The sequence below is a fragment of the Phascolarctos cinereus genome, unplaced genomic scaffold (assembly GCF_003287225.1).
Source record: "Phascolarctos cinereus isolate Bilbo 61053 unplaced genomic scaffold, phaCin_HiC Scaffold_4;HRSCAF=312, whole genome shotgun sequence".
Taxonomy (NCBI): Eukaryota; Metazoa; Chordata; class Mammalia; order Diprotodontia; family Phascolarctidae; genus Phascolarctos; species Phascolarctos cinereus.
The window spans coordinates 211,762,080-211,781,468 of record NW_027555847.1 but is presented as its reverse complement, the minus strand read 5'-3'; the positions used below and the strand labels follow the sequence as shown (position 1 = coordinate 211,781,468).

Below are 19,389 nucleotides of genomic sequence, written 5' to 3'. Positions count from 1 at the left end.
GCCTACCTTTCCAGGCTCATTGCATATTGCCAGTTCTGGCCTACTTGCTGCTTCTCATAGAAAATGTTTGCTCTCTCATCTCTAGTCCTCTTCACAGGACTCTTATGCTCAGGGAATTCATCTCCCGCCACTTTCTTGTAGAATCCCTAGCTTCCTTCAAAATTCAGCCCAAGTGTCAACTCTTAGAGGAAGGCTGTACTGATCTCAGCAGATGGTAGCACTCCTGAAATTTATTTCGTATCTTTGTTGTTACTTCCTCACTTTCAGTCGTATCCTACTCTTTATGACCCCACTTGGGGTTTGCTTGAAAAGATATTGGAGTGGTATGCCATTGCCTTCTCCAGCTCATTTTACAGATGAGGAAACTGAGGCAAACAGGCTTAATGGACTTGCCCAAGGGTCACAGAGCTAGGCCACATTTGAACTCAAATCTTCTGACTCCAGAGACAGCACTCTCCACTGCCCCAAAACTTTATAACTACTTTGTATATATTTTGAGTTTACTTTTCTATGTTTGTTCTGGTTCCCCTTAATAGAATGTAACTTTCTTGAAGGCACAGGCTGTTTTGCTTTCCTCTTTGTATTCCTCCCCCAATCTAGCATAGTTTGTTGAATTAATTAATGGTATTGACCAAAAGGGAAAGAAAATACTTCAGCTTTTCCAGCTCCAAGTCACTTTATGATGGGTAACATTTAAAATACTTTACTTACACTTGGGGATTTTCTCTTGTACTCCCCATTTGAGACCATGACAGCCCTAACGGTAACCTGCTCACTGTATTTTAAGTTTCCTGAAGGAAAGGTACTGCAGTGTTTCTGTCACTAGCACCTACATTGCACACAGTAGATATGCTTAATATTTGCTTAATAAATTTACACTCCAGGCCAAGTGCTGATTTTGTCTTTCTCTGAGCATTCTGGAATTTAGGCTGCAAATGTCTTCCATTCCTCTTCTCTTTGGGTTGAGATCCTTCTCTCCTTTCAGGGCCCAGCTTGGGTACCACCTCCTTCTTGAAGGCTTCTCTTATCTCCCCAGTTGATAGGGATCTTTTCCCTCCATGAATTTCTTAAAGCACTTTGACTAGAACTCTTCTTTGCATTCATCACATCTTGCCTTAATCATATGTATTTGCTTGCATGTTTTATAGTTTAAACTAAATTGTAAGTACCTGTAGGGCAAGGGCTCTGTTGTTCTTCATTTTTTATATTCCCAGCACCTGGCATGAGTTTCTTCAAATAACGTAGGCTCTTAATGAATATTGAATTGTGCATTTCAGTCTTCTTAGACTGCATAGGATGGTGCGGATAATGATATAAATGAAGGAAAAGGCAGTGGTATGATGCAAATGAAGGCTGGACTAGAAGACAGAATACCTAAGTTACAGGATCAACTACTAACTAGCTATGTGATCTTAGATAAGAAATATAAACCCTTCTGGGCTAATTTCTTTATAATAAACTGGATCCATCAATTGACAAGAATTGAAGAGCTGATTTTGTGTTCAGTACTGCCCTAGGTGCTTAGGATACAAATACAAAGAATGAAACAATCCCAATCCTTGATAGTACTAACATTTTTATGGACTACTGAATTCACAAGAATATCCTACCTCAGTTTAACAAGTGTGATGAATAGCTTTTGATTCCTACATTCTACTTCCCATGTTGTCTTTTAACCAAGTAAAAGTGGCTTCATATTACTGAAATGTCTGTGCCTATTGGACAGTACTATTAAGAATACTACTCCACTACACCCTCTACTCAAGTTTTTTAAATAAACCAAGGAAAAAACCATTATAGGTGGTGCCATTTTATTCAAGAAATTTGGAGTTTGGTGGAATGTGAGAATGGGGTTTTTATTTGATTCATATTGTCGAACTAGTTTTACAACCCATCTCTACTTTACACCTTGGTTTGATTTATAGTAAAATGCAGTTCAGAATCACAGATCTTAAAGCTGGAAAGGCCTTGGAGACCATCTAGTCCAAATATACCTTTAAACAAGAATCTTTTTTCCAATGTGCTTGATGAGTGGTTATCTGGTCAACCCTAGAAGGCTCCAGAGTAGAGAGGCTGGGGTGGGGACAGTACTCATTACTCCCTGAGGTAGCCAATTCCACTTTTTGACACTTCTAATTGTTGAGTTTTACTTTTCATTTTTGGTAACTCAGCATTTCTACTGGAATGGAAGTAAAAACAGCAGTAGACTAAGCACTCAAAAGACCTGGGTTATCCAGTTTCTTGCAGGTTTGTTAAACATTTATTAAGGCTCTACAATGTACAAAAGCACTATGCTAAACCTGGGGAAACAAAGATAGACAATAAACATTCCCTGCCCTTAAGCAGCTGACATTCCATTGGGAAGCATGAAACAACAGTAAGTGTAATTGAGGGTGATTTGAGAAAGGAGGAAACACTAATAATTGAGGGAATTAGGAGAGGCACCTGAGCTAAACTTAGAAGGAAATGGATTCTAAGAGATAAGAGGTCTGGAGGAAGGGATCCCCTCCCCCACACCGGAAGTGGTGTAGACGTGGGGTGGGTAAGGCCCCCCAGGCTGCATAGTAACTAAGAAAACCACAAATTACCATTATCTATATTTTATTGTATTCTTGTAATATTGTTAAATACAGTATTTCCCAATTGCATTTTAATCTGGTTCAGTTCACTCTGGGGAGTGTTGCTGGCCTCCTCATCCAGCTTTTGACCTCTGGCATGTGAACTGCATCGTACAGAGGCAGAAGACAGCATGCTGGGTTTGAAGAACAGCTACATCCAGCAAGGCTAGAATGTAGGATGTGTAAAGGAGTATAATGTGAAAAAAGGCTGAAGAGGCAGTGTGGAGCAAGATTGTGGAAGGTCTTCTGTACAGCGCTTCTTAACCTTTTTTGTGTCATGTACCCCTTTGGTGGTCTGGTGAAACCTCTGGACCCTTTCTTGGAATATTTTAAAAAATATAGAAAAACATTCATAATTAAAGGAAGTGCTATCTATTAGTTAGAGGTTAGTGAATAATAAAGATTTTTTTCCCCCATTGAAGTTCATGGATCTCCTGAAACTCATTCACAGACTGTTGGGTTAAGAACCCTCCTGTGAGAGTGATAGGAAACACCGAAACACTTTGAGTAGGAAAGTGACATGGCTAGAACAGTGTCTTAAGAATATTATTTTGTCATCTATGTGGAAGAGTGATTAGGCAGGGGGAGAAAATGGAAGCAGGTTCTTATAGTAAATAATCCAGGTGAGACATGATAAGGCCTGAACTAAGGTGGGAGTTGTGTGAGTAGTGAGAAGGTGGCAGAAATGAGTGAGAGTTGTTGTGGAGGTAGAAGTAAATGATTGTATGTGGGTAGATGGGAAGAGAGAAACCAGTTGAAGATGAAACTAAGGTAATGAATCTGTGTGAAACTGGAAGGATGCTATCCTCCTCAACAACAAAGAGGTTTTGAAGAGGAGTCCATTAAGGGATAATTCAAATGTACAAAATCTAGCATCAGTGCAATTTGAGAGAGGTATTTCTTCTTCCTTCTCCTCTACCATCTCATAAATTATTGATTGAACTTAGAAGGTGCATGACACTTATTATTAATAAATGAGCAATTATTAAGCACGTACTATGTGCCAAGCACTGTGGTTAGTGCTGGAATAACAAAGAAAGGGACACATAGGCAGTTCCTGCTCCAAAATCCAAATTCTACTAGTTGGGAACATCTATCCTCTTTAACATGCAATTTGAAAATTCTATATGGGAAAGACTATATTGGAATCAGAGGAACTGGCTCCTTTATTCATTTGAAGTTGACCTTGGGCAAGTCACTTAATCTCTAAGCCTTATTTTCTTAATCTTTAAAATAAAAATAGCAACATTTATATTATTAGTATTAATTATCATTAGTTAATATTAGCAATGCAAATAATATTTTTATTACACCTGCCTCAGAGTTGCAAATCTTAAAACACTACTGAAATGTGAGTGATTATTGTAGATGTGAAATTTCCAGTGATTTATCTAAATCACGAGATAACAACTGTAAAGCAAATGTTGCTATTTCCATATGTATTTCTGTATTCCATGTGTATTGATTTCAAGGTGATGCCAATGAATCTACTAGTTTTAAAATCAGTCATTTCCCAAATCCTTCAAGACTTCAAGGGATTTTTCCAAGGGATAAACCTTTGCAAACAAACATAGGACTTGCTGGGGAATGATTTGGAATGATGTAAAATGAAGGCATCTGATTACATATACCAGGAATTTTTAACCTCGGGTCCTCAATCCACAGATAGATTTCCCGGAGTCTGTGAATTTGAATGGGGGGGGGGAATACCCCCTCCAACATCCTACATCTTTATTTTCATTAACCTCAAATTGAAATTCAGCATTTCTTCCAATTGTTTTGAGAAGGGGAGCATAGTTGTTTTTTTTGCCAGATGGTTCCCAGGATACACACAAAAAAACTTAAGAACTCCTGAACTCAACTATTTCCACGGAATCTCCCGATTCCCAAACATTTCATGGGTCTTTGACACACTACACAGAAAATAACCTTTCTTCAAACAAAACTTTGATACATAGGAAAAGGTGCAGAAAATATTACTAAGCGGGTTTTCAAAGAAGCCTCGGTTTTGACCCAGCCAGTGCATTCACGCGTTCCGTTCTGCCGGAGCCCACTGGTGGAGGGAAAGGGGGTCGGGGCACTTTTCTGGAGGAGGTGGGTTTGTTTGGCTTCGCGCGTGGGGGCGCTGGGAGGACTCCCCTCTCCCACGCCCTGCCTTTTGTTCCTTGGGATACTCTCCTAGGAGCCCCATTGGAAAGGGTGGGTGGGATCCCCGTGTGAAACAAAGAACGCGGGGGGCGAGGGGGCCGTTTCTAAGTTGGGCCTGGGGATGAAGGGCAGCCGTCCGTGCTCGTGGAGCCCGCGGAAAGCCCTGGGGAGTGGGGGGCTCATCGAGGCAACGGGGGAATCAGGAAAGGCGCTCGCGGTGCAGCTCCCCGGGACCGTGCGGAGGGCCCCGGGGCCGACGCAGCTGCTCTTTAAAGGGAACTTTAAAGTGGGAAGAGAAACACACACAAACACACACGCACACGTACGCACCCACACTCGGGGACAGGAACGAAGCTGGAGGACGCCGGGGCGTGGAAAGGCGCGATCCTGGCACGCCGTCCGAAAAGGGTGGCCAGACCCCGAGGACACTGGTTCCCGCTCTCCGCCACGTCCCCCGCCACCCCAGGAGAGGAGGGCGCCTGGAGCAGGCTGCTCAGCGTTCCCTCCACCTTCTCCTCCCGAGGGCTCCTGCACTTTGGCGACCTCCCCCTGCCTCTGGGAGCGGGTGGAGGCGGGGAAGCGCCGGCCCGTTAGGTACTAGAAGCGCCTCTGGGCGACGGCCTCTCAGCCGCGGGGCTGGCGGCGTGCCGGGCTAGAGCGCGGAGTTGGCGGGTCGCGGCGCCCCCTTGCGGCGGGCGCGGAGCACTGTCGCCGGCGCCGGCTCCTGACCCGGAGGAGGCGTCGGCGGCGGCGGCGGTGCCCGGATGGAGGCACGTCATTGTCCCCCGCCGGGCGGTTCAGGCTGTGTGCGGCGGCGGCGGCGGCGGTAGCAGCGGCGGCAGCGGCAGCGGCAGCAGCAGCAGCAGCGGAGGAGGCGGAGGCGACGGCCGGACGGGGATGGAGGGAGTGAGGAACAGAGCCAGGTAGTCGTAGCCGCTTTCTCTCTCCGCTTTTAGGTGGTTTGTCCTTCCCCGCCGAAGGGGACTCCCCGGGGAGTGGGGTCGGGGCGCGGGGTGGCGTGTGTGGGGGACACCCCGGCCGCCTCAGCCTCAGCCTCCGCCTCCATCCCGGCCCCGGCCCCGGCCCGGCCGGGGTCCCGCCGTTTGTCCCTCAGACGTAGGGGAGATGGTGGTGGCTGGGGCAGCCGCGGCCTTTCCCCGCCCAGGTGTGGGGCGGGGAGGGGGCGCCTGAGCCCCGGCTCCGGCCGAAGCGCGGCCACCGCCCCCTCTCCCCGGCGCCGGGAGGGGGACGGGGGCTCCCCCTCCCGCCACTCGGGTGGGCGTTGCAAGGAGGGGCTCGAGTGGGGAAAAGGGTGAAATCTCTCTCCTTCCCGCACCCCGTCCCCTTTTCCTCCCCCTCCGTTGCCATGGCCACCGCTCCTTAATGGTTGCCCCCCTCCCCACTCCCTCCGTCCCGCTTCATGTACACACTTCTTTCCTGGGGGGCTGGGTGACCCGGGGTCCGGGCTCTGGGATGGGTAGGAGGAGGCTGAGCCCGCCCCCTGGCTGGCTAGGTTCACCGGCAGGGCGGCTGCTGCTAGGCCCCAGAGCCGGTATCTTTCCCCAGGGTGGGCGTGTGCTGGAGTAGCTTCGGCAGCAGCTGGGAGGAAGGAGGGGGCATCATCTCCCTGCACCCCGCTAGGTCCGCTCCGCCTCCTTCCTCTGCTCGGCTTGATGCCTCCCCTCACGTTCTCCCCAGTGTCTCTTATTTCTGTCTTTAACCCCCCCCATTTTACCGCCATCCTCCTTTACGCGTGTGCTCCCCCGACCCAACGCGCCCCCTCTTCTCAGCTCTATTCTCTCCTGCTCCACCCCCCTCCATTTTTTCTAGGGGGAAAAATTCCCCACCTTTATCACTTGGCCCTCCCCTGTTTAAGCTAGTTTGCCCTTGTGTGAACTATAGAGCCCCTGCTTGTATTGCTCCGGGTTCTGTGTATGTAATTTTTCCAACGGCAGCAGAAAAGAAGAGATGGAGAAAGGGAAGGAAAGCAATGTTATACGGGTGAGTGTAAAGCGCGTGTTTAGGAACACCACCACCACACACCTTGTTTAGCTGTGCCTTGTTAAAAAAAAAAAAAACGGGCATCGCCTGCATCTGCAATCTATCTGCCTTGTTCTTTATAGTATTTGAAGTCATACGGAGGAGAATAATAATAATTGTCTTATTTTTCTTCAGAAAAAGGTGCAGGGGTGCTCTATGTAAGCCAAGATTTGGAATGGAGACTTTGTAGAATAGAAATCTGTAATCTGGGTCCTTGTATTTGAATTTAACAAGTTTACATAAGATTAGAGCAATTGGAATTTCAGCTCTTTTGCTGAACACTTCTGTTTATTTTCAAGTTCTTATGTTGACATCCAGTGTTTGTTTGTTTATGAGAAAGCATGGTGACTACTATAGGAATGCTATTTTAATGTAGTTATTTCAAAGTCAGCTAGTCGTACAGCAGTGTTGTATTGGTCACTCATCTTTACATTAGGACTGTTGTTCCAGATAAAGGTAATATTATGTAGTTAATTTTTCTGATTTGTATTTGAGGGATTTTCAAATGAGAAATTCCATCATAATTTTTTTGGAACTATAAACTTTTTAATTATCGAAAGGTGAATTAGTTCTGTTCTTTTACTGTTTATTCATTGAGTGCTCATAGAAAATAGACTCATCAGTTTCCCTTATGTTTTCACTTAATGTTACTTTCACTTTCTTTTTGTAATTACTTATCCAAGTGTGTTTGGATTATAAACTATTCAAAATCAGGCAATTTGTTTATTGAATTAAAGCAATACATTTTTTTTAATGTAATCTGTCAGATCTCCTGCATGGGGCCTGAACTTTATTCCAAGCTTTTTGTTTTTAAAAAGAAAATTGCTACATCATGAAATTACATTGTTTATAAAAAAAAGTGACATGTAACTGTTTCTTTTCTGCATCTTTACCTAGATATATGTGGATTGCCACAATGTTTAATGATTCTTTTTAAGCATGAAAAAGTATGATGGATTACTAATACCTATTCATATCACCACTGATGAAAATATGTCACTCACTCCAAGAAAAACATGTATAAAGTTGACTCTTCATTTTATACTTCCCTACTTGTGTCCAACCTTTTTTGGGGAGTAGGGGAAGAGCATAGATAGTAAGGTGAATGGCTTTGTTTTACTTTGTTTTTACTTTGCCTTTTGTCAAAAGTAGATGTTGACAGGAAAAAAAGTAACTTTTTGAGGTCATGGCTTACAAGTACTATTGATGATAAGTGATAAAATGTTCAATCATTTAAGGAAAGTTCAACTTTATTAATCCTGAGTAATGACAAATTTAACATACAGTTATTTGCGTTGTAGGAAGGAAAGTATGTCAAGTAGATTTAGTTTACTGTAACAGTTTTAGGAATACAAGAAATTATTGGCTGAAAGTATGTATATAGGAGAAAAAGAATTCATATTAATTAGGTTTGTTTTCTCCCCAGATATGGAATTGATGAGGATACTGTCAACTAAGTAATATTTTCTTTACTCATTAGACCAAGTAAAGTGGATTCTTTTGATCTTTTATTTATGTTTGACTTGTAACTGGAAATTTATATAGGAAAAATTAAAAAGTTCTTGCTACTAGTTTGTTTTTTGAAATAAAACCAGACATCTTTTTATTATTATTATTATTGTTATTATTATTATTATTATTATTATTATTATTATTGTACTTTTTCCTTTACCTGAACTGAATTGCATCCATCTATCTCCTACTAGATGCTTTTCTTTTCTTTTTCTTTCTTTCTTTTTTAATGAGGAAAGGGACTTTTCAAGCAAATGTTATTACTCACACTGTTTTTCAAGGTGAGATCCAGGTTGTGGAGTACCATGAATAGGGAGCTTGGTGAAGCTTTTGAGCAGAGGAGTAACATTACTCAGGCAGTGAAGTGAGTAAACTTCTGGAGGCAAGGAGCTACAATTTAGATAGCTATTAAAATAGCTCCAGTGAGATCAAAATGAGAGCTTGAACAAGGATAATTGGAGTTACAGCAGATGTGGGGAAGCACATAGAGAAATTTGGGGGATAGAATCAATAGGTCTTGGCAATTTATTGGTTATGAGAAGTGAATGAGTTTTAAATCTCAATTCATTCTTTCTAATCAACCAGTTAAGCTAATGCCTACTCCCCCCCTTCCCCTCGCAACAACAAGCTTCTGGAGAAGCACTTATGTGTTTTTTAAAATCGTGTATATTCTTTGATAATTGTTTCTCTTTAATTTCAGTTAAGTACAGTAAAAATCAATATCTGGGACCCTTTGGGAATTAGTGATCTAGTTCTAGACAAGTAAGTTTTCCTAGTAGTGCTTTGCTCTGTTGTGTAACAAAACTTAAAAAAATTTAAAAACCATTTTGGATAGTAATTCTTACAATGTGTCTATAAATATATATGTATATATATTCTTTGCTTAAAAAAGTTTTATTACTTTTATTTAACATCCCTGCTACTTCTAATAACCTATTACCACCCCAATAGAACCTTTCTCTACAAATGAGAAGTGTAATTAAGCAAAATAAACCAACACATTGACGATTCTGACAGTATATGTTTCATTATGTACCTAAAATCTACCAACTTTCGGGCAAGGGTGGGAACTGTGTTTAGCTATCAGGCCTCTGTAGTCAACATTGGTCATTTTATTGATCAGAGTTCTAATGTTTTTCAAAGTGGTCGTCTCAGGTTTCTCAGAATTCTCATTTCATATAATGTAATAGAATATTCCCTTATGTTCACATGCTGCAATTTGTTCCGCCATTCCCCAGTTGATGGGTACTCTCTTTGTTTCCAGCCCTTTACTACCATGTAAAGTACTGCTATAAAATTTTGCATATATACGATCTAATAGCTAATATTTATATAGCTCCTACTGTGTGCCAGGCTCTGAGCTAAGTGCTTTACATATACCTCCAATCCTGGGAGGTAGGAGCTATTATTGTCTTCACTTTACAGATGAGGAAACTGAGGCAAACAGAGGTTAAGTGACTTGTCCAAGGTCACGCAGTTCTTGTCTCAGGCTGGATTTCCTCTGTCTTTGACCTTTTGGGATATGTGCCTGCTAATGGGATTAAGAGGTGAAAGGATTTAGTGACTTTTCTAATGACTGTTCTTTGGGATTGGACCTGTGATTTCATTGGCATAAGGAACTAACTCCCTTTTCTAATATAGTTCCAAATTATTTTCTGGAATGGTTGAGTCAATTCACAGTTCCACCAACAGTACCAACAGCCTGTCAACCCATAGCTTCTCCAGATTTGACTGTTTCCATCTTTTATTGTGTTTGTTAATCTGATGGGTGTGAGGTGAGTGATTTTAATTTGTGCTTCTTTTATTATTTGGAACAGTATTTCATCTAGTTTTTGGTAGTTTTAATTTCTTTTTTTGAAAATTTCTCATTCATATCTTTTGACCACTTATCTATTGGGAATGAATCTTGTATGTCTTGAATATCAGACCTTCACTAGAGATATTTGATATAATGTCTTGGGTTTTTTTTTTTAAGACATAATGAAAATAATTTGATGTTTTCGGGATGACTCTGTTATCACTTAAATTCCTGGAGCCTTGGTTTCTTTATCTGTAAAATTAGGGGTTTGGATTATGTGTTCTCTAAAGGACTTTTCCAGACTCAGATTTATGTGATGCTACTATGATCACATCAGTGTGGTATAATGGATAGAGAGCTCCTCGCAGATCCAGGAAAACCTGGTTTAAGTCCTGCCTCTGACATATATTGGCAGCACGACCTGGGAAAATCGCTCAACTTTTCAGTGCCCTAGGAAACTCTTTACTAACCTGAATTGGTAGAGGGACTTTTTTTAACTGGGGGTTCTCTATAAAGATTGTTGAAATCACAGACTAGGTCCCTTTGATCATTATAACCATAAGTCAGTGCAGTGTTCTATCTACTGATATTCTCAGGGGTTTTCAGCAGAATAGTAAAAAGGCATCTGTATGCCTTAAACAAAGTTTGGAAAATTTATCCCTGTCTGTTACTGGTTACCAGAGACTTTGAACCTTCACTGTAACTCATGTAAATTTACTTATCACAAAATAAATACCTATCTGTCATGGTAAGTGGATTTTTTTTTGGCATAGAAATGTGTAGTTATAAAAAGTAATACTAAAAAGTGTCCCTCATTTAGCCCTCTTCCCTATGTGTTGCATCTTTGGAGGTTATCTACTTTGCCTACTACTCCTAGTGCTGGTTCTGCTATTGAGCTATGAAGTACTGTTTGACCCTTTGCTAAATGGCCCTAAACTGCTATATTTTTGAGTTCTTATTTTGATAGATCTGTGTTTTCGCATGTGTGTGGGCAGTTCCCTTTTTGTTGTTCAGTTGTGTCAGTTTTGTCTGACCCTTCGTGATCCCATTTGAGGTTTTCCTGGCAAAGATACTGGAGTGGTTTGCCATTTCAGCTCAGTTTACAGATGAAACTGAGGCAAACAGGGTTTAGCGACTTTAGTGCCAGATTTGAACCCGTCTGGGTGCAGTGTTCTATCCACTGCTCCACCTAGCTGCCCCTAGATAGGTTGTGACTCTACATATTTCTGAATTTCACTATGATTCTTAAACCTAACATACTGTAGGCATAACCCTTAATATTTTCTTGGGGGTATTTATGTATTTGGGTTGTCCACTGTTGTCTTTCATTTTTGCTACATGACCCACATCCTTTCTTACCAGTACGTATTTCTATTAATGTCTTTTACACCATCTCTTGAATGCATTTCCTCATTTGTAACATGCTACAATCTACTTATCCCTACTGTGTGTCTTTCTATTGCCTTTTAAGCTGTTTGTAATTTTAGTTTTTCAAGATTATGAAATTATATCATACCCAGCTATATGGCATTGCTAGGAATAGTATTAATGTTAAAAACCTAGGATTTTGCAGTGCTGATTAGTTTGCAATCCTTGAAAGCATTACAGTTTCCTAAATATGATCCAGCTTGATCTTTCTTTTCAATTCTAGGCCCAGATCACTGTTCATCTGTATCATTGACTCAAGATACACACATTGAAGGTTGTTAGTATAGGCTGTCTTTTTTTCTCCCTAAATTTTCAAATTTAACATGTAATATTGAAAAAAATGAACATAACCATAGTTTACAGTTTCACATAAATTCTCCTTTTTGTGTTTGAATGTTGGTGTTTGAATTGTTTTTTTTTTTTTTTTTAGTTTTAGAAAAGGAAAAGGGGAATGGAGAGGGAAGCACTGTACTGGCAAGGGAAGAGACAGGAAAACTTAGTCCCATCCAGTGAGGTAAAGTCACAGGTAGGCTGGAAAATCAGGGAAGTGAAGATTTCTGGGAATTGCCCTTAGAAGGAAGGTGAAATAGCTAGATATAGCCCCGTTTTCAAAGGGAATTGTGAATAAATCTGCTTTGCTGGAGGAAGTAGCCACATTGATGAGAACAGAAGTTATGATATAAAGCACAAGGCAGAAGGGAAAGTGCTTGTGGGTTAGTGATCCAGTTCTAGGACCATTCTTCAGAGGCCTTTGAGTAGAAATTACTTTTGGTTGCTCAGTTATCATTAAATAATGCCCGTATTATTGCCAGTGTTGGAGTAGACAACTCTACACAACTTCCCTATAGGTAAAAGAAACCCAAGGCAGTGTACTAGAACTAAGTTAAGTAAAAAGCTGAATGGAATGGGAAGATAAGAGCAGATGCAGCAGAAAAGTTGGCAGAGAGTAAGCTCTGGTTCTTCAGAACTCTCAGGAAAATACTGACCAGACCTTTGATGTTCAAGTGATTTTACCAGTAATATGTTTTTGCACTGTTCATGCTTGTGCACATATTTTACGTATTCGAAATAAAGGCATTCCTGAGTTTTAGGACTCTCTAGTTGTGCGAGAGAAAGCTGCGTTCATACAGTCCAGTGCAGCCTACAGGCTGCCTGTAGGCCTACAGTCCATTCAGGTGTATACAGAGGGGAAGGTAAGCAGGTCAAAGGTCATACTGAGGACATAAAACTACCATATCCACTACTATGTGTGTCTACTCTGTTATTCTGTGGGAGATTCCTAAGAATGAATGGTCCTGAAGTTCCTGGGAAGCAGAGTCTGCATTGGAATTGAGTTTTCTAGTCTCCATCTCCATGCTGTTTCCCCATACACATCTGGTCAACCCAGCCCAGAAACTTCACACTGCAGCATAGTGAAAATGTTACAGGCTAATTGTTTAGTTGCATGTCCCTGATCTGGACAATGAATGTTTTTCTTTTCACTGTTTTTCCAGTGTGAATGGTTAAACCAATTGCATTACTGGGGATTTCACCAAGGAAGTTTAAGCTGTAAGCAGTGCTTTATGTCATCATACAGATTGCATCTGTGAATAGGAACATTTGGATAACCTAATTAATAAGAAATCCTTTTTCATTTTGGACATTTTCCATAGTGTTGAAGAATATCTTCATTGAAGATACTATACCTCCCTGTTCAATATTCACTTGATGTTAATAACTCAGGGAATTTTTGAACAAAGTAATCCCTTTCTAGGTGTGTTTCTCATAGAGTTTCACATAATGTGGACACATGAGTAAGAGATGTCAAGTCTGAAGAGAGCCTTCAAGTTTATACTTTGCCTGAATGAGTTAATTCTTTCTTAAAAAAACCCCAGACATTTTTTATTTTCTGTGGCTTTTTCAGTTATGTAAAGGTCCAGTATAAAAAATAATAGCCTGTAGAAACCTGCGTGTACCTTTTTCTTTTTTTTCTTTTTTGGCAGTTTTTTTTCTTTTTAGGCAATTGGGGTTAAGTGACTTGCCCAAGGTCACACAGCTAGTAAGTGTCAAGTGTTTGGTCTGAGGTCAGATTTGAACTCAGGTCCTCCTGACTTCAGGGCCAGTGCTCTATCCACTGCACCACCTAGCTGCCCCTCTGCGTGTTCCTTTTTCAAGTTTCATTGAGAATGCTTTCTGTGCATTCATAGGCCCCTTCTCATAAAGACTTGAGAGAATTTTGAGAAATCTAGCAGTTAAGTTGGTAGTTGTCTTTTCTGACACTTTTTTTAAAGTACTGTAGTGATCTTTTCCATTCTCTTTAGAATCATTCCCTTTTGAAAGAGAATTTGAGAATTGATTCCTAAGTACTTCTAAAATTATCGTGTTTCCAGTTTAAATTTATGGATGTGCTTTTTATACTCTTTTTCTATACTCCTCTTGCCGTCAATCTGTCCAGTTATTGCTTCTTGTGTTGTTGTATGCTTTCCTCTCTCAGCTGCCTTGATGCTTTTAATCTGCTTGAAAACTAGGTTTTCTGAATTTGTTAAAATTACTTGTAAACTAAGAAAAGATAGACCTTATTAAGTGAGGGCATGTGGCTCTGATATAAGTGAAATGTGTAAACTTTAGCATATGTGCCATTAAAATTTTTTTTTTCTGTTTAGAGCCTAGGGTGGGGCTCTGAATTTTTGGATTTTTCTGGTTGTCCAGATAGATAAAGTTGCCAGATCTAGGTGAGTGAGGGGATTCCTTTTACGAAATGCAAAGCTTTCATTTATTAAAGTGCTTAAGCACTACTTCTGAAAATGCTTAGTGATTTTTTTTCCCTAAGAGTCCATTTGATATAGTCGAATCGGGAAACTTGAGTTCTACTTTCTGCCACCAACTAGCTAGCTGTGTGGCCATGGGCAAGCTGGTCTTTCTGGTCTTCTGAACAATGCTTATCTCCTTTGTTTTTCCCAATCTGAATGGGTATTACTGAGTGTTTCATTGAGGAAACTTTGTAGAAAGGAATGCATTGGACTAGAAAAAACTTTTAAACTTCAGTTCTAAAATTCTAGGATTCCAAGGGAAAATAGTTATAATAGTAATTTACTCAAAATATTTCAGTGTGACTCTATTTTGATACTTTTGCTCTATTTTGTAGGGTAATAGACTAAGAGCTAGAAAGGACCTTAGAACCCTCTAGTCTGAGCCCCATACTTTACAAATGAGGAAACCTAGGTACGAGGAGGCTAAGGTCATGCTGCTGATAAATTACAGAGATGAGATTTGATTGAGATTCAAATCCAGCACACTTTCCCCTGTACCATACTCTCCCTCAGACTCCATCTAAAATGTCACATGCAAAGGTTCTTCTTCTACATGAGCCAATTTATAAAGTTGGTTTTGATTTTTTTTTTTAGTGAATAATCACACGCATGTTGAGCATGTCTTGATGAAGGTATAAGAAAGCAGTAGGCAAGCTTTCACAGTAATATCCAATAGCACACCACATCTTTATAGGCACACAGTTGCCTAGAAGGTACAGAAAATATAAAATCCCACTGTGCTTATTGTTTGTTGACTATAAAAAAAATCATTTGCCTTGGTAGAATAAAATGTAGTTTTAAGAGCTCTCTTCCAATAACATCTCCCCCATACTCATGTACAATCATACAAGACTCCTTGACAAAGACAGAGACAATTTTGTTCTGTCAATCCTGACTGTTGATAGCAAGTAAGGCATAAAACAAGAAGAGACATACTCATCAAAGATGTTTATTACTCTCATGGAGAATATCCAGGAGAGTTCAAATGTAAAAGGCATTTACTACAGATGGTGCACATATTTATAGATGACGATGAGCTGATTGATGTGCTAGAACACTTAAGAGCCTTCTGAATTAGATTCACAATCATTCAGAAGGGTTTGGCTTAAGAATTGACACTGGAAAACTATAGTAGATGAAATATGCCTGATGTCCACACTATGAAATGCAGTTGGAGAGATGGCCAATTGAGTTGGTTCATCATTACATATATCTGGGACAAACACTGCAAATGGACAATGATCTGGTCTAGAATTAGATAGGAAGGAGAAAATAGGCAGGATTGCATTTGGCTAACTCCTAGTACTTTCAATGACCTCACTCTTCTCCTTGAAACAAAAACATCTTTTAGACACCAGTATTGTTTCAGTGATTGTAAATCATGGAATATTACAATCATTCAAAGAATCAAGATTTCATATAATCCAAAGGGCAATGGAAAAAAGACAGGTAGTGTCCTATAGCATATTACCAACAATAAATTGTACATTAAATATATTGCCCAAAACTATGTGTGATAGAAAAATATAGATGGGCTGCTTGTGTAGTAATAGTGAACGACATAATATCTGGACATGGGTGCTGAACTATCCCCCAGGTAATATTAAGGGATGACCTGGACAAAAGCTGCACAGAATGAAAGGCTAGGTAAGTTACCATCTCCCTTGTTGGAGGGAGCGTACACATTAAAGATTAGGTTGAATTTACAGATTCATTCAAGTATTGAAGAAAGCCATACTTGCATTTTGGCAGGAAGAAGTGCAAAATCGAAATGCTTATTAAATGTAAAATTCTGATTTTTGCGGGGGAAGGGAGTGGATGGACTAGGTAGAGTAAGTAAATGCTAGAGTCCAATTTGGAATATTATACTCCACCAATATTTTAGGGTATTTAAAATTTAATTGATGTGTTCTCAAGTGGCATTTTTAAAAAGCTGATGTTGCAAGGAAAGTTGTGAAATAGTATTTAACATGCTTTGAAATTGTAATGATTAATTTGAAAATGTTTACTTACAAATGGGTAAGAGAATTTAGAAAACCAGAATAGTTCAATGATAGGACAAATGACTCTTCACCCTTTCTATCTACTTACGAATAGCATTTCTAACTTTATATTTTTCCAGAGGTGAACAATGACTATAGTTGACAAAGTATCTGAATCTTCCAACCCATCAGCTTGTCAGAATCAACCTGGCAGCTCTGTGGCACCTTCACTCGGAGACATGGACTCAGGATCTGCAAGCTGGGGAGCTGTATCTTCTTTGACAGACATCCCCAAACACAAAATTTCTTTAGGACCAGTACCTGGTGCTGCAATTTATTCTAATTCATCTATATCTGACAAACCAAAGCCATCAGCACAGAAAGATCAATGTGAGTATTCATTTTTCTTCTTTGAAGAGAAAAATGCAACCAAAAAAGTTCTATGTGATATATTGCTTTTGGTTTTGTGGCATAATGTTTTATGTTTTAAATTCACCAAAGGTCTCCTTATTTTGTGATGTATATATACCTCAATTGAGCAATAAATATTTTGAACTATATTGACAGAATGTTTTTAATGTGACTTTTTGTAGTTTTATTCCTAATTCTTGGAAGGATAAAGTTTCTCCTAGTAAGAATTTTAATGAAACAAGTAATACTTGTCACATTCAGCAAACTTGGTAGTTGCTTTCCTAGCTCTAGATGTTAATTTCTCTTTTTGTCTCTTTGTCTCTGTCATACCTGTCTTCCAGTAGCCAGATGAGTCTTGGCCGAGTTTGGAGAACCACTTAACCTAGTGTGAAGTTAAAATGCTTTAATAGCAATGAAAATGTCGAGTTAATTGAGTGAGCTAAAGTAGTTTAAACAAAACATCAAACTTGTTAGGAGATAAGTCTAATGCAGGTTTTGATAACTTTGCTCAGATGCCTTTGAAATGAAGAGAAAGGCAATCATTTCTACTTGGAAAGATTTTTGTAGATAACCTGCTATTTGCGTTACTTTCCAACATATTGGAACTGTGGTTAGTTTTTAATGGCTCTTCATCAGCGGTTCTTAACATGTGATCCTTGAACTTTTAAAAAAAATTTAATAACCATGTTTCAGTATAATATTGTGTATTTTAATTTATGCATTTGAAAACACTCTTTTCAGAAGGGGCCTGTAGATTTCACCAGACTACTAAAGGGGTCCATGATAGAAAAAAGGTGAATAGCTTTGGCTCTAAGTCAGCTCTGATAGGCCAGGACTCTTTTGACCATTCAAGAGAGTGAACTTATCTGCAAATACTCATTAAAGGAGATGGGGGAAAGAACAGTTAGCATTTCATTAATTATTGTAGCATGTTCTTTATTTGAGTAAAGCTTCCCCCTATTCTTGGATTATAAGTATTAATTACTGCCATAATATAAATTACCTACATATTGGCAAATTTAAGTTTTCTTAAGGAAGTTAGAGGTATTGTGGCTTATTAAAATGTGTAATGCCACTGGATAGGAGAGTTAGTTCAGGCATATACATTATTAGGGATAGGGACCAGATATGTGATTTCATGGATGTGGGAGACTCCCTGGTGAGGAGACTTCTTTCGCCAATGCAGGCTGGCATTTTCTCTTCAGTTTATGGTCTTAGAGCAGGACTTCTAAACCTTTTTTTGTGTCACTCACCTCTTTTTTTAGTATGGGAAAACCTACGGACCTCTTCTCACAATAATGTTTTAAAATGAATAAAATAAAATGCGTAAGATTTACAAAGGAACCAATTATATTGAAATAGTTATCAAAATACTTAAAAATAAAGTTAACAGACTCCAGATTAAGAATCTCTGTTAGAGAGCTGCCTAGAGCACTGAGAGGTTAAGTGAGGTGCCAAGCACCTCATAGTTAGTATGTGTCACAGGCAGGACTTAAATCCATGTATTCCTGGCTCTGAGGCTGATTCTTTATCCATTATGCCACACTGCTTCCCTATTAGATATTGTGTATTTTTAGATTTGATAAATGCATAAACAAGACACTTGCTATATTAATTATTTTTATGTCTTTATCCTTGAAGCACAGGCTACTCAACTTGGATTACTCTCTTAAATACTGAAAGTTATTACAAAATACACCAGAGTCCTGTTTATAGTTCTTCCATGAAAGATAATTTATTAGCTTTAATTATGGTCCTGGAATTCCCTGAGGACTGGCATTTCATAAAACTTTTTACTAAAAGTGGACTACCTGATAAGACACTCTGGAGATACAGTTCAGATATAATGCAGTTGTGAAATTGAAGTAATTATGTCTTATTATCAATGACTGTGATAAACCAGAGAGACTTAAAACAAATGTAAAGGTCATTGTATTTAATGTATTTCCTGTTTATAGATAGCCTACATTCCATTCTTTAGTCCTAATGAAGATAGATATCATGAAATCTTTATGAATCTAACAAGTATATGTTTATTTTGATTAATGTCTTAAGAAACTAGCCAGTTAAGATGGCCCTGTCAGTAGTTTGCTTCTGTCTCTTTCTAAACAACAGCTCCCAACAAAATAAAACAAAAGACCCAGGCTGTCTAGTTGTGGTTTCTGTAATAATGGGCAAAATATAACCTCTTCCTCTTTACAAGCTACTACCTGTTGGGGCCCTTCTCTTAAATATCTCTTATCATGCCTGCTCTTCCACAGTTTAGTGATTTTATCCATTGTCCTCATTCACTTACTCTAATCATTCAGCTTTTCCAAGACCCTGTTGCCTACTCCCTGCTGTTCCGAAGAGTCTGATACCAAGTCCCTTTCTGAAATCCACAGGATGTGTATAAATTGTCTATTTCTAATTTTTCTTTAGAAAAAATTTTTAAGATCTTTCAGGTAGGTAGGTAGAAAACATGCATTTATTAAGCACTTACTATGTGCCAAGCACTGTGCTAAGTACTTTACAAATACCATTTCATTTGAGCTTCACAACAATCCTAGAAGGTAGCTGCTATTATTATCCCCATTTTACAGTTGAAGAAACTGAGGCAGTGGTTAAGTGACTTGCCCAGGGTCATACAGCTAGTAAGTGTCCAAGGCCAGATTTTAACTTGG

General features: G+C 39.6%; 1 protein-coding gene across 1 annotated transcript in view; it reads left to right on the top strand.

The window, feature by feature from the left end:
- Positions 1–5,518: 5,518 nt before the first annotated feature.
- The window catches only part of USP42 (ubiquitin specific peptidase 42), a 55,983-nt gene continuing 42,112 nt past the window's right edge, over positions 5,519–19,389 (top strand). The window contains exons 1-2 of the mRNA XM_020965277.2: positions 5,519–5,689; positions 16,456–16,705. Coding sequence (XP_020820936.1) covers positions 16,465–16,705 — 241 coding nt within the window. The 5' untranslated portion in view covers positions 5,519–5,689; positions 16,456–16,464. The remainder of the gene's footprint in view (positions 5,690–16,455; positions 16,706–19,389) is intronic.